General features: G+C 36.6%; 1 protein-coding gene across 1 annotated transcript in view; it reads right to left on the reverse strand.

The window, feature by feature from the left end:
• Positions 1-1,109: 1,109 nt before the first annotated feature.
• The window catches only part of RPS6KA6 (ribosomal protein S6 kinase A6), a 45,504-nt gene continuing 30,365 nt past the window's right edge, over positions 1,110-16,248 (reverse strand). The window contains exons 15-23 of the mRNA XM_085325984.1: positions 15,914-16,038; positions 15,506-15,631; positions 14,792-14,881; positions 13,658-13,816; positions 13,047-13,208; positions 12,576-12,652; positions 10,666-10,783; positions 8,592-8,732; positions 1,110-7,021 (exon numbers count right to left, since the gene is read on the reverse strand). Of these exons, the coding sequence (XP_085182110.1) occupies positions 6,896-7,021; positions 8,592-8,732; positions 10,666-10,783; positions 12,576-12,652; positions 13,047-13,208; positions 13,658-13,816; positions 14,792-14,881; positions 15,506-15,631; positions 15,914-16,038 (1,124 nt within the window). The 3' untranslated portion in view covers positions 1,110-6,895. The remainder of the gene's footprint in view (positions 7,022-8,591; positions 8,733-10,665; positions 10,784-12,575; positions 12,653-13,046; positions 13,209-13,657; positions 13,817-14,791; positions 14,882-15,505; positions 15,632-15,913; positions 16,039-16,248) is intronic.

Below are 16,248 nucleotides of genomic sequence, written 5' to 3' on the forward strand. Positions count from 1 at the left end.
GCATTTATAATTCATTAAACTCCCTCAAAAATTAAATCCTTAACAGCCTATCTTCCTTCTCAGTCACCTGTGATTTTATCCCGCAGGGGTGGAGAAAGTTCTTTATTAAGCCCYGTGAAGCCTTGTCTCGGGGCACCTGAAACTAAGGCACACAGACAAGCRCGAGCAGTCAGGAAAGGGAAAACAACTGAGGAGCACTGCCGCGGCCAGCGTGCCCGCTTCCCGAGTTTGCTCTTGTGTTTCAGCCCACGTGCGTGTCCCAGGACGTCGTACCTCCTGCTCCGCCGGGCACTAACGCGGCACTTACCTYGCACGCACGTCGGCGTCGGGCCGTTTTCAGCCGGCTCCGGCAGCCGCTGCGTCGCGATCCTCGGCCGAAGCAGACATCCGTCACGCCAACGCAGAGCTGCCACCAGCCGGAGACGAACAGAAATTCAGACAACAGCGGACGGAGCTTGGACAACCGCATCGTGCCGTCCTCCCGCCGYGGCCACCCCGGGGCCTCGCCGCCCCCCTCCGCGGCGATCCGCACGAGCGCGGAGGAGTCGCTCCGGTCCCTCCGGAGCCGCGGGGCTCCGGCCGCCGGACAGGCCAGGGCGCGCTTTAAAAGCGCCTCGCACGAGCAAACACGGTCTGCGAGCACTAGAGGGAGCGGCGTCACTTCGCAGAGTCCTGGAAAACGCGTTCGGAACGATACGGCCTCCGGAGAAGGCACCCAGACCCGCTTTGAATACGAACAGCGAGACTAAAACCCCGCAGAAGCGCTCTAAAAACCATGTACCACTGTTTAAACAGCCGTATATSCAAGCATTTCACATTCTTGTCCCATAATGGGGATTATTAACTGTATTTTGAGACGCTCAGGCACCCGGATACCAAGACCTGCTTCTGCAGCGCCCGCTCGCGCAGGGGACGGGGAAGCTCGCACGCGTGTCGCGTCCAGCGCCTGGGCAAGTCACCGCTYCCAACGGGTTTACTCTCATGCCTGAAAGAAGTACCTGGACCTTGGCAGGGAATTTGTTCGTCGACAGTAAGTCAAAGCTGCATGAATACCTGAAAAAGCATACAGCAGGCAGATCATCCCACCCTGAAGTAATACATCAATCCTATCAGTGAATGTATGGTTTATTGAAAGTGTGGCATGAAACACTTGACTGGGAATATAAATTTATAAACAGCTCTGATGTATCTGAGAGACTTTTGGTAAGGTTTACCATATAATGCAATTCACAGTATATTCTAATTAAGGAATGTCTGCTCAATGTTTTTATATTAATTTTTTTTTTAAAAAAAAAGTTGTTGAATTTCCAAATCAAATGATCAGTTTGTTAATTATAAAATATTATGAATTTGCAACCTTTTTATTCTAGTTCTCAAGGAACTGCCAGCTATTTAAAACTGTACCTTTATCATTATTCACAAAGTTTAACAAAAATAAATACAATTTTGAGGTTCTCTTTGGCATGTCGTAATTCAAGGCAATAGTATCTTTAGCAGCACAGTGCAAAGGACAACATACCATACCGTACAATGCACTACTAGAGTCAGCCTTACAAGAAGAAGAGAACGTAGTACAATGCAAACTTTAATGTCAATATATACAGAGCTTTAAAGAAAACATTTTTTAAAATTAATGAAATAAATACAGTATGATACAAAATCCACAATATGCTTAGAGAAAGAAATGACAGTTACAATATCTGTTACCGGGGACCCTTTGTATAGTTTCATCTTTGAAGTACCTCAGAGAGCATGTAATCCATTGCACACTGGTTTCAGTTAATGCCCTTTCATATATTGAGATTTATAGCCAGTCACGTGCCAGAATAGTTTGAGCTCTAATCAGAGTATCAGTGCAAGAATGCCAAAGTGCTTGGGATATTACGAGAATGCAATTAATTAGCAAATGCTGCTCATAAAACCTAATGCAAAAGACACAAAATAGGAACACTTTGTCCTGCAAAGGAGATCCACCTTGAGCATTTTTTCAGTTCACGCAAACACACGCACACTCCCAAACAAGCCAGGATTCAATGTTAATTATTCAACCCTCCTATTGTTAGTAAGTTATTTCCCAAATCTTAATTATTAAGAGACGTAACCAATCAGCATATAAAGATCCTCTAAAGGTTTCAAAACTAGAATTTTTATGAGAAAATTTGCTCATGTTTAGGAAATAAAAACCTCAAGGAAGCCAGTAATTGATTACTCTGAGGGGACTTCTACTTAAATAAGTTACAGTAACATTCAGCTCAGGTTTAGTTACACACAGGTTTTTYCTTAATTTGTATTCATCCTTCCAGTCCCAAAGGAAAATGCAGGTTTATCAGAATTAACAAGGAAATAATGCGGGGGCATAAGTGTTTGGAAAAAAAATACACTAAAATAAGGACATTACTGTATTCAGAATGTACTCAACTAAAGAGGCATTAATGCAGAAGGATGGTATGTTAGCAATAATGGCATATGCATGTTACCAATAGATATCAATATATACTCAAGAAAATTTATGAATAAATTTTCAAAGAGCAGTTCTGGATTTTTTTTTTTAATAGAGCACGCTCCCATGGCATTACATAAGGACTTTATCCTACCTAATGGGTTAAGACACTTTCTGAAAACTTTAAGAAAAATCTGTTCCTTCCATCCTCCTTTCCCTTGCACAAGTATTTGCACACTTAATTCTGGATAGGACTGAAAAACTAAGTGCTACTGAAATACATAAAACCCCGTATTTGCATTGATGTCTTAGCCTAAATTCATTGATACAAATCTGGGTAATTACTATGGTATTATGTAATTCATTTAAACTCCACCCTTGCAAGCTATCCTAACTTTTCATTTTAATATTTGAGGACAGAGAAAAGAGTACTAGACGTAGCAATCTGCCACTGTAAGTGACCTGTGTATAAGTATACTGCAAACAATTTCCAATTGTTAAAATTTGCCAGAAATAATTTTAACTTTTTGATATTTTGATCAGTTTCTTCAAAATACACAAAGTTTAAGCTATGGAAAATAATTAAAACATGGAAGATTTAATTTGACAAAACTGACCTAGGTGAAGTTTTGGATGCTTTCTCTAAAAGCAAGCAACTATTTTAGCCATACAACAACACAGGCCTCAGACAGTATGCTTAGAGCACCTACACCTTAGCCTTTTGATGTGGTCAAAAAGAATTTACTACTTTTAAGCATAATGTAAAAAACACASAACCACTGGCAACTGCATTCAAATCGCAAAAGCCACAAAACAGTGGCTTAAATCATCCTGCCCATGCTAACGCTCTCTGATACAGACACTCTTCATTAAGCACCGTTGGCTGCTGCTGATGCCACTGCACAGCTTTTGAATATAATACAGGAATACAGTAGAGTTCTTTACTTTTTTACTGAAAAAAGTGAACATAACTGGTATCCACAGGGTAGAACAATCAAAAGTGTCAGCTGCCTGCTCCAGCCACAGTTGATGTCAGTGGGAATCTCTTCACACTCTAGTGAGAGCTGTATCAGGCTCTATGTGAACTTGAGAACTAGCAAATTTTTTGCCATGGACATTACCAAAATTTATCAGAATAGAAGCCGTTTTGCTGCTAGTAGTAGAGACCATACCCAAAACATTAGATCGTTTAAAACAGTAATTAGTTCTCTGGCAAATCCTCTAAATAAGGAGTATGTCAATCCAATTTCTTTGCAAATCTCTAAAAAAAAAAAATCATTCTTACATTTAAAATTACTATTATAATAAAATAGCAACTAGTTTGGAATCTTTAACCATAAAGATAAGCAGTAACCATAACAAAATGATACAAATTATACTAACCTTTTGCTCCAGGAAAGAGCCCATTCAAATAAATGTAATGCCGTTTCAAGTGCTTAACTGATTACTCAGGAGCAGATCATGCTACTTTTAATATAACTACCTGACTGAACAAAATCTACGTTTGAAAAGAAAGATGAAAAATATGAATGGAATTCTGAAAGAAATATGAATGAGATGATCATTAAACACTAAAGCAACAGTAGTCTGCAAATGATGGTAGAACTCTTCTGTATTCCTGTATGTCCAAAACATTCCAAGACCGACATGCTGAAATACTTACAGCAAACAAACCTTTTCCCCAAAGTTAAGCAGTAAGATTGGCATACCAGGTACACTGGTCTTTTCACACAAAACAAAGATGTTTGACCATATGTTTTCCTTGGGATAAGACAAAACCTCATAATGTTGCAGTCACCAAAACCTTAATTTTGTTCCAGGAGTACCACTCAGAGACTAGTAATGATATAAAAGAACAGGGATAACTACAGAAGATGTTTTGAATTCTGTGCTAACAATCCTGTTTGTGCATTTTTCCTCTTACCACCTCTCTGTTTTGCACACCGAGAAGAACTTAAGTATCTTGAGATGCTTACAAGTGCTTTTGTGCAAAATGCTTCTAAGGTGCTCATAACACGGTGCCTCTGAGCAAGCTAAAAGAAAATACCAATGGAAACATTTAAATGATTCACAAATAAAGCCATTAAAGACCAGCTGTTACTTTATGGGAAAGCTGAAGACTACTCAAGTTTCATTCACTAAGATGTTGTGTTCTACTCCTTGCATCACCTATAGCCCCGATCCAATTTTTTCTAATGTTTCAACCTGCATCATGCATTGAACAAGGGCTCTATTTCCAACATTTCAACTTTTTTTTTTCTTTTTTTCTTTTCTTTTTTTTTTTTGGAGGGGGGAGAATTCAAATTCTTTTGGCATTTCCAAATTTACAAATAAAATTATTACGACAGGCCACCGATAAGAGGTTTACACACGTTCTTGCACACAAAGGTCTCTAGTGATGAGCAGAAGGATGAGTCAACTATGGAAGAGGCAGATTTCATATTGAACAATAAGCTATGTAGCAGCTGTGTTCAAACTTTCAAGCATTTCAAACAGGCACCTCAAAATTAGGCACAAAATGGCCCCTAAAGCTTCCAACACCTATTGAACACTCAGGAAATTTAGTATGGGGTATGTTCTGCATGATACAAATAGCACACCTATTTTTGCTATGTTAAGTCTCAAATCTATATATATCCATACCTAACTATTTGGCCAGATAATTTCCATCTTCCCTCACCACAATAAAAGAAAGCAGCTCATCTAATAGTACTTCCAATGCCATCAAGTACTTCACAGGTATAAGCAAAGCCAGCCAGCATCCTCTGCATTTTAAGATCCGAATGTGTTGCTGCTCTTGGTAGTTAGGCCAGAATTCTCCTGAAAGCTTTATTTTTTTTTCCTGTCTTAAAATGCAAAGTTATAGCATCACAGATTTTTTTATAATTGGCTACAAAAGGGATTTAGGACAGAAATTCAATGACGGCAAATCAATCTGAACTACATTTGATTTTTGGTCACTTGGATTCTCTAACTGTTCACAATCTAACTGTTGGTCACTAATATACTTACCTAATATTTTAAATGTGCATCATCCTACTATACCAGTACACTTGTACAGTAATGTCTAAAACTTGTGAAAATGTTTTATTTTAAGCTCACTATCTCTGAATGTACTAGTTTCCAGTCTAGCAGATGCAAGTCACCACTGGTTTTGGGTCAGAAAACCCCAAGATGATTCTGGCCCTGAGATTCGCTTTCTCTAACACAGCCTTTAGAAACAGCTAAAGCCCTAACACACCAGAGAGAGAGAGTGTGTATGTGCTGGTAACAGGATATTTTCATCAACTTGCCCAGAACTGTGAAATCTCTCTGGTCAGAATTCCCTTAACTGGGCATACTGCAAGTCTTATTTATTTTCCCAAGCTACCCCTACAGTTAGGCAAATAGGATTTTGCATTTATGTTCTGTAACATTTGTACATGCCGCTRGAGATTCTGATAGAAGCAGTGTTCTATAAAAATCAAATAAATAAAAAATAAAATCCATGTGCCAAGTTTGCTATAATAAAGTGTCAGTTTGCCTCACATGCCGACCAAAATTAATATTGGATATAGTCAGTAGAAATGACTGCCAAGGTAGCAGTAACAGGGTCATTGTACAAATGGACAGGCAATATAATTAACAAAACATACTGAGTTGCACTGTGTTGTCTTGAAGTGGTATCAATATTATTTAGATCCTTAATTTTGACAATTTACACACACACACACACACACACACCTTTTTCCAGCTCAGTGCAGAACACAGTACCATTCATGATAACTGCTAGAAATGTGTATTTTCTTATATGAGACCATTTGTTAACCAGTATTTCCTCTGGGTCATAAGTGATTAAATTAAGTTTATAGGTTAAAGTGCAAAAAATTACACATCCTTTTTGTTTATATTTTCACATAAACTTATCAGTTATTGGCACCATGCAAACACAGACCTCCCAAATTAGCACTAATGCATTTAACACTGGCACACCACATTGGTCAGCTTTTCATAATTCATTTACCTGGTTCATTGCTATTAAGTCGAATGAATTAAGTGCCCAATTACAAAATAAAGAACTTGTCTATCACAGTAGGGTCTAAAGGTAGAAAGAAAAAACCTTACACCGACACTTTTTTATGTACAACTTGGTCATTGGCAACGGTCCCCTAAACCTTTTTTTATGAACCCAGCAGAACTATACAGAATGAAAAATAATATTTGCAACAGATCTCCAAGGACAGTGTAGAGAAATTCATTATGGTGTACCTGATGGTTAAATTAATTTAACAGATACAGCCTGTAAAACAACACAATATGAACCTGTGGATTTTTTTCTTTTTAAAAAAAKGACTTTTACAGAATTCAAGTAGTGTAGCAGGAAACCATAGGTGCCTTTTGATCACAGGTCAGGCAAAATAGAGCCACTTATTGGATTTTTCCCTCGCTTCTGTTTGCTAAGGTGTCCCAGTGGATCTATAAGTCTGTTGATGTTAGCTTTTTCATGCTCCGTCGCTGAGCTAAACTTGAGGCTGCAACAGGCTCTAACACTGGCTGAAATGTCTTGTGATTCAGTGCAGAATATGTGGCAGCCATGGCTCCCTAGAGAACAATAAAATACATACAGGCTGTAAAAATCATTTTATCAGGAAATAAAGCAACAGAGTATTACATTCTTAATGAACTTTAAGAGAAAACACAAAACTTATGACAAGTCAGAAATATTTTCTATAAGGTCTGTTTTGAAAAAAAAACATTTACTGCTGAATCCTTCAGGTTTTTAAGCATGGGTGTCTACTATTCCTTTTTATTCCCTCCATATTTCTTTCACATACCTTAGCTGTAGCAATAAACTTAACACAGGTGAAAATTAGTATCTTTAAACAATATTAGCATCAATTTATGAAAATCAGCCACTTAACTGCATATTCAGGTCCTGACTTAYGAACATGTCAGAAATCATACTAGCTATCACAGGTCCTTGTTTTTGAATCCAACAAAACTGAAGAATTCACTGTGACAAAAACATGATACYAGACAGTCACTAGACTCAAATCCCAAATGATTTCTTGAATAAGAACACCTGGAGACCTGCAGAACTCTCAGTTTCAGGTAACTTTATCAAGTTCTCCTGCCTGAGCTACTTTAATCTTTGAAAACAGAAAAAACAGTGAAATCTTTTCCCTTTCACGCAGGAGGAAAAAAATCTGTCACCAATAATTTTTCAGCTTATGTAACCCAAATGAGTATGTATGTATAAGTGAACAGAAAACTAATTTCAAGAAATGAGTTCTGCGTGTAGCTTCAAACGTGACCCCATTCACTGCATGTTGAGTTATCTCCCTATCCACTGTCTGTGACTGGAAGGACCAATCCCAGGAAGGACTGACTACAATAGAAACAAATTTAATTAAATTTACTGAGGGATTAATGAAAAACAGCCTACATTTGAGCTGTGATTAAACTTAATTCTTATTAGTCACAATACTGAATATAGAGACTGCAAACGCACTGATCACTCTGACCATGGCTGCACCCAAGAGAATGCAACAGTCTTTTKAAGTCACACAGAAGAATTTTTGGCAGCACCAGTTGGTTATTCTGGCATTAGATAGCAACAAGGATCTTGAGGATAAATAAGCTGGAGGAACTTCAAGAAGAACAGCTACTATCCATACTACTTGTACTTTTCTTCACGACCTAGCAAGACTCCAATCCCACAAAGTTAAGGCAAAAGAAACTTCTTTAAGCAAGGAAATAGTTTATCAGTTAAGCAGGCCTACTTCATATTTATTTCTACTCAGTTTATAAGAGTTTCCTCTGCATTATAAGGAAGTGAACATCAGTCTATTAATCCTCTAGCATCAATGCAACTACATAAAGAACAACYTCAGACAAAGTAATTACATGAAAATAGATGCATCCCTTAACAGAAATTACCTAGTGCTATGTAAGTGTTCTTTGTAACATCTTCCTTCCTCACTAATCCACATTTACAACTTCAGGCAGAAAGCTAAGAACAGTATTACACCCAACTGAAATCAGAACGGTAATTTGGCAATGTTAATTACCAGAGGGTGGGAGAGGGCAGAGAGGGCATCTTTCCTCAACTGGAAATTAAATTCTTAAGTAGCAAGAGGAGGGTGTGGGGGAAAAAACTGGGTTGTTTTACCTTTACTAGATGTGGTGCATCTTGCCTGTTTAGCTGATAATGCGGCAACTGATCCCTACAGGCTATCCATGAATGTTTTAATACTTGCTCTGCTGTATACCTCTGATGGGGATCTACATGAAGCATATGGGATAACAAGTCCTAGATAAAAGTGAAAATATACAAATTATTCAGTTAAAATAATCTTACCTTGGGTTTTAAAACATTGATTACGGTCAATAATGAAAAAATAGCCTTTGGGGCAGGCTTTAACACAATGCAAACACACATACAAAATCAACGGATAAAGTGGATCATTCTGTGCCTTGACACTGCAGAAGTCTGAAAACAATGTGTCGTACTATYCAAACGGTTTAACAGAGCAGGCCTTTATTGTGAAGAGGCTTACTGTTGTTTGTGCTTCATATTTCTGTTTGTTTATAATGGATACCATCTTTAAAAAATTGATACCATCTAGCCTGATACTAGGTTAGAAATCCTGATCATTAAAATTCAGTAGAAATATTTTATGGAAGAAAGTTATTACTTGCAAATAGTCCTCCTCATTCCTGCTGCACACTTGCTGTTGTAGGACTATATAGTGCAAATCTAATTCACATAGTGATACACTATTGAAGATTTTTTCCTTCAAGAAGGTAAATGAACAATAAAAACAAACAGAAATTAATACTTGTTGTTGCCTACTTAGAAGCATTAGTAGTAAGCTATTAATTTCAATATTGGCCAATAGGAGAGATGTATAGGAAGGGCACAGAATAAAAACAGAAATAGCTTGAAGGAAAACAAAAAGTGAACAAGCTGACAGAATATCCCCGTTCTATTATGTAAAAGTTAAGCTTTCATAGATAAATAGAAATGAATTATTTGTGCCAAGACAGAATCAGTCAATAAGTATTCAGAATCACTCACTGAAATGAGCAAATATCAACAGTTTCAGAGGATCAGGAAAAGATTTACTATTAATGAYAACATATTTATAAAGCTAGAGTCAGTGACTAAGATACCTGCAAACCAGGCCAACATCAAACCCAGAAAACACACAGTAATTGATGTGCGGTACAATCTTTAAACAAAAGGATAACAGCATAACCAGGGTGATCAAAATTTGTGGCAAAAAAAAATCTAGATATATTTAGATATATTTGATTAAAGTATTTGTCTATTTGCTGAAAGTAGTAACACCAAAATAGACATACGGTAAAGCACCTAAATTTAGTGCTGAAATGTTTAAAAAGAATGTACTACAAAAAAAAAAAAAAAGCATGTATTTAATAGAAAACTGGTTAACTATCAGTCCTAACAAATTGTAAAAATCTGTCATTCACTGACAGGATTTGTCAGGAACCCCAAAACACCTGGCTTTGCAGTTAAAAAAAAAAGCAATGAATAATAAACCCCTAATGAACAGAAAGGCCTATGTTGGGACTTGTCCTATTTAAAATCTTTATCATTGACCAGGAAGAGGCAGAGTGCACTCATCAAGTTTGCAGACGACACCAAAYAAGGGAGCAGTAGCTGACATTCAAAGGCAGGGTTGTCATTCAAAGGGACCTGGACAGGCTGCAGGAATGGGCCAACRGGAGCCTTATGAAGTTTAACTAGGACAAGTGCAGGGCCCTGCACTTGAGAAGGAAGAAACCTTCTGATGCTGATAGCATCTTGGGCTGAAGCACAGCAAGTAGACTGAGGGAAGTAGTTATCTTCCYTTGGTCAGCACAGTTGAAGGACTAGAGACAGAGGACACAAATTAAAGCAAAGATATTCCAGCCTGAAATTAGGAAAATCCCTCTCATCATTAGGACAGTCAAACACAGGAAAAGGTTGCCCAGCTAGTCTGTACAGTCTCCATCCCTGAAGGCCTTCAAAATCTGATYGGATAAAGTCCTGAGCAATGAGGTCTGATCTCACAGCTGGCCCTGCTTTGAGCAGGAAATTGGACTTGATTACCTCTACTGCAGTGAGGTTTGCAGATAACAGTAGTAAACGGCTGTGTTAGATTAGGCTATTTTATAAAGTTAAGTGTATATTAATTTGAATTCTATGAAAATACAAGGAAAAAAAAACACATTTACACCTTTGCTGCATCTGAAACAGTATCCCAGTTGCCTCCACTTAAAGAGAATTTTCCACTGCCTATCCGTACCAGTATCTCCTCAGGAGTATCATTAGGACCATTGGCAAACGGAGTATAGCTGTTAAAAGAGAAGACCGAGAGAGAAAGAGAGAGAAACAAAATTCACATTATAAAGAACAAAAACAAGTAGGTAAAAATCTCATAAATCATTCTGCCTAGATATCTTACTGCTGACAAAAAGCCACTACGTACTTATAAATACTTCTATCATCAACTTTTCATCTTTCAAACTTTATTATTTTTTCTCCATAATTGTGGTTATTCAGATAGAATAAACTTGGAGGCAAACTAGAAAGATGTTTTAAGTTAATACTATTATAATAATGCATTCTAACTAGCAAAGAACATCAAACAAATGGAAGTGATATATAAACAAAAGTTACACTAGATTGCCAGGGTACATAAAGCAATACAAACCTAGGACAGTACTCTAACAAGATGACCTAGTAAAGTCAGAGCAATTCAGCATTTGAGGTTACACACATGCATGTGCATTTAATTAGAGAGAATGAGCACAATAGACATGCACATGCATCAGTCTCATTTGGGAAAAATTACAAGAAAATATTCTTGTTTGTTTTTAACTAATTGAGTTCGGGAGGTATAAACCACAATGCTGTTGGTTTGGGACGCTTTTAATAATTTAAAGAATTTCCTGTAAATTCAGGTGATTTTCTACAAATCCTTCTGTGAAGACAAAAGAATTAAATTGGCAAAACTGAAAACCTATCTTAATGACTTAAATATACATTTTAGCAATGTTGAAAGTATTATGATGTCTTGGTATCTCCYGTGGTCATAGGCTAGTACCAAGTTCAAATTAACTATTAAAAAAGAAGGCAAAAAAATCCCACCAAACCTTACTCACACTAGTTACATTATAAGACCCTTCAGATTTCAAATTAGTGTGACAGCAATAATAAAGCTCAGTACATTGTATGCAAGTACTTTGAAAGCTCTGCATAGAACAAAGAACAATCATAGTTCCTAAACCTTTGCTAATCTCAACTAGTTTAATTCTAGTACTTCAGCAGATGAACTTAACAGGGAACAAAAAGGAAAGATCTGAATACATGCTGGACCATCTCTCTGCCATACTTTTGATCTGTCATACCTTTTGTTCAGTCAGGGTTCCTCAAGTGTGCAGGCAGTATACTGCTTCAGTATGCCTCTTAACATCTGCATGTTTGGAACTGAGTCATGCAGAAAACTGAATTTTCATGGCAAAACTATAATGGTGGTAGTGATTTTACATGGAAAAGTACAATACAATCAGGAAGAACAGTTTCAAGTGAATTGTATTTATCTATAAGACAAAAGGTCTGGTAATTTTTCTGTTGTATAGAACAGAACTTAGTGGCAGATTGATAAAGGTATAAATTATTTAWGTGTCTTACAGTGATTAGCGAGAGTTTAGTAGAGCTTAAGTGGATAACCAAGGCCTAAGTGTTTAGAGATCACAGACAGTGGTTCTTGTAAGAGGGCTGTAGGTCAAGCCCATGAAGAGAGATACAGGAAGGTGGACAACATGGGAACTGGGATGGGGAGGACAAAAGACAGAACGAGAAAGAAAAAAGCCACTGCATATTTTCTTCCCTACACTTAGGGAGAGGCTTTGGCATCCCCTGGTCACATATTACAGAAGAGAGATGCCTTGAACTTACATGCTAGCTAAGCCTAATATATGCCTACACTTATAAATTAAAAAGTTCCTCTTCCTCTTCAGCATCTGTCATTCCACATCCAAATCAATGACTCAGTATCTTATAATTTTAATAAATGCATGGATTCATGCAGCATGCTGGAATTTTACATAAACACATGAAAAAAATTTAAGAAATATTTCTCACCCTGCCAACATTGTGTAAAGAAGAACACCCAAGCTCCATATGTCACAAGCAGCATCATATCCTTGTCGCATGAGAACCTATAAAACAAAGAGCTGTTGAAGTTCTCCTCTATCTATATATAAAAACACTCCTACCTCTACACACACAATTTAAGGAAGGATAACTCAATGTCAGGATAATTTCAGAGGTTTGATCATTTGTTGCTTAATATATGGGTTACAGTAACTATTGACAGTATTTCACAGGTTCCCAAATCATGACCTTAGGTTTCTTAGTAGGCTTGCATCTTATTTTTTAGGGTAAATTTTGCTATTCTTAAAGTAGGTTTATTATAAATACATGCATCAGTGTTTTTAAAGTATTTAAGGAAAACTGGCAAAGTTTTTTTTTTTTTTTTTTTAAGTGCTACAAAGTTTAATTACTTGATGTATCAAAAACAGAACAAAGAAAATGGATGGCAGCTTAAGATACCTCTGGTGCCACAAAGTTTGCAGTGTAGCAAGGAGTCAGAAGTAGTCCATTTTCTCCTCGAAGTTGTTTCGCAAATCCAAAATCGCAAATCCTGATAGAATCAGCATTATTTGAATCATCCGTATATAAAATATTACTAGGTTTAAGGTCCCGATGCACTACCTTTAAACAAAGAATTGTAACTTCTGTCATTTCAGTGTTGCTTGTACATGTTTATGCAGATTTTACAATTCATAAAAACTATTCTCTAGTTTACTATACTTTATTAACAATTCTACACAATTACATCACTTGTTCTTTCAAGTAACACAGGAATTATACTTTAAGCAATCTCATTAAAAAAAAGCCTACTGACTTATAATGCATCTGGAACTAACATAAGCAATGTCCAAATAAGCAGAAGAGAACAAGTATCTGCTGTTTCATAAACTGTAAAAGTAGAGTTCAAATGACTGCCAGAATAACAGGATGGGCTGTTTGTATCATTCACCTGTGTTATAAAATACTCAGAAATAATCTGCCTTAAATAAGCCAATCAAAGCACATAATAAAAAGCATTTGGTAATTATAAGAACTGTGAGTTCAATTAGGTCATAAAAGAAAACACTCACTCCTTGGCAGTGCAGGTAGTCCACAGTCTTAGTTATAGTATATAACACAGCACTAGCTTCTCGTTCTGAGAAAAACTTCTGCCTGAGAATTCGATCGAGCAGCTCTCCTCCTTTCATCAATTCCGTGACAAGGTATATGAATCTACCATCATCATACACCTGAAGAAATTTAAGTACATACATATATATACACACACACTGGATATATTCATAAGAATCCCCTATAATTACACATCCTGAAAAGCATGAAAGCTACAGACTAGATTGTTGACCAATTCACTTACATGAATATAAATCACAAACACCAAGTACTGTCAAATTAATTCTGCAATTGAAGAGTCTCAAAGCATAAAGTATAAAAAGAGCTCACACATCATTCTGTGAGATGCTGAGATAATAGATTACTAAATCATTGAGTCAGAATTAAATTTCTGCAATCTAGGAATTTCTGTTGAAAGACGATACTAGCTCTATTACACCTTATGCCTCTTCCCCTCCATACGCTATTTTTAGCTGCTGGCACTTTGCATATACATAACAATATGCAACTGCTTGTTCAGCATCAGATTATCAGTACATCAGCTAGTAGCATTTGAAAGAAAAAATATGACAATCTCTAAAAATTACATCATTTCTCACTTCAAGTTTATTAAACTTTGTTCAGTAATATTCTGCTGCTTTTCCAGATGCTTACAAAACCTTCAGAATGAGCATAATAAACAAGACCTGAATTTCAAACCCCTAAGTGACAGAAGAACTACAAGAGCACAACAGGCTTAGAAAAGTAGTCAATCACAATTTTCCTTCACTGGTCCCCCTCTGAAAGCCTTCTGTAGTAYGATTTAAACATAAGGCAAAATTATGTTTAAGTTTCTTTTTTTCTTCCTTTTTTGGAGTGTGGGGCTACGGGGAGGGTTGCAGCAGAGAAGCTTAGGAAGATTAAAACAATATTTGGAAAAGATTAATATCAATATAATGGTATACTTTGAAATACTCAATATGCTACTATGTGTAGTGTTCTCCCAATTCATTTTGCTGAGAAAAAGAAACTTGCAACTCCAACACATCACTATACATCTACATATAGATTGACTACTGTATAATAAGAGGTAGTGGAGAAAAAGAGGTACGTACATCTTTTAAAGTAATAATATTTGGATGTTGTCCATAACGCATCAAAATCTCTATTTCTTCTGAGGGATCCCTCTTACTTTTATCAATTATCTGTAAAATACAGTAACAGGAAAAAGCTTGGTTAAGCAAAGGATATTTCATGAAGAAAACTAATTTTTTATTTATATTCTCACTTCAGCAGGAGAATCAAGATTTTCAAAGTTCATTGCTTCTTACCAGTCATGACTAATTCACCTACCAATTTCACCTCCTACTGTCTTATTCAATTCTTTATTGTTACTGTCAGTTAAGCCTGGAGCAGCACAGACTGCGTTAATGATGCAAAGGACAATAAAATTCACTGGACTGTCTGAAGTGTCTGCTTCCCTGTAGCCCAGCTCCACCCTCATAGATCTCTTTCTCTCTCTCTCTCTCTTTTATTTTTTTTTTTTAATTTCACAGGTATTCATCGTTGTTCTCTACTTTGTGCTGGCAAACACTTCAGCTTATAAATTCAAAGCCAAAATAYCTCATACAGTAGACACACAGTGACAGAACTGCAACCACAAAAAACTAAGGAAGACAATACACAACTTCAGCGAATGAGGAAAACAATGTTTTTCATTTCTCACAGCACATGAGCAGCTACAATAACTGAAAATTAGTGCATTTGAAATGAATTTCATTTTGACACTTCTGAAATTATTATGCAGTGGATTAATTTTTTCAAAGTACCTTTACAGCGAACTCCATATTTGTAGCTATGTGTATACATCGCTTGCAAACAGAGTAGGAACCAACACCAATATCTTCCTTCAGYTCATACACATCAGTAAACTGTGCACTGCTTCCATGAAGCTGCTTTAAGAAACAAACACACAAGCTGTCAACTAAAGCAACAAAATGCTCTTTGCCATAGTACTATTTCCAGCAGCAAAAGCTTCTGCTTGCCCATGCTTTTTCTTTTGAATTCTGTCCAGAGAAAAATAGAAAACTTTTTTTAAAAAAACACCTGGAATAAAAATATCCTGTGAAATTATTTTAACAACACATTTTATAATAGTCTTCTAAACCAGACAGTAAACACTAAATATTAGTAAGATTTTGGCATTTCAAAAAAAGGTTTACTTAAAAATGTTTTACCTGTACTATTGGCAGTATATTGGTGAGTGGTGAGATTTTATGATCTTCTACAGTAGTAGTTGCAACAAAACTAAATCCTTTGAAGAGCTGATGTGCATTTGCACTGGGTGGGACTCCTGGAGAATCTAATTACATACACATTTGATTAGCACGACACATTTGTATCCCAACAAAGTTGGTTTTTATTTTTGTTTTTTTAATGTTCACAAAAGTTACATTCAATTAAGTATTTTGAGGGAAGGTAGGCAAACAAAAACTAGATGTTGAACAGAATWTCTGTTCAGTCACCTTTCTAGCTTCTCTAATTTGAATATTGCACACAAGATAAAAGTATT

This window comes from Rhea americana, unplaced genomic scaffold (assembly GCF_003343005.1).
Source record: "Rhea americana isolate MKP2758 unplaced genomic scaffold, rheAme1 scaffold_125, whole genome shotgun sequence".
NCBI classification, from domain to species: Eukaryota; Metazoa; Chordata; class Aves; order Rheiformes; family Rheidae; genus Rhea; species Rhea americana.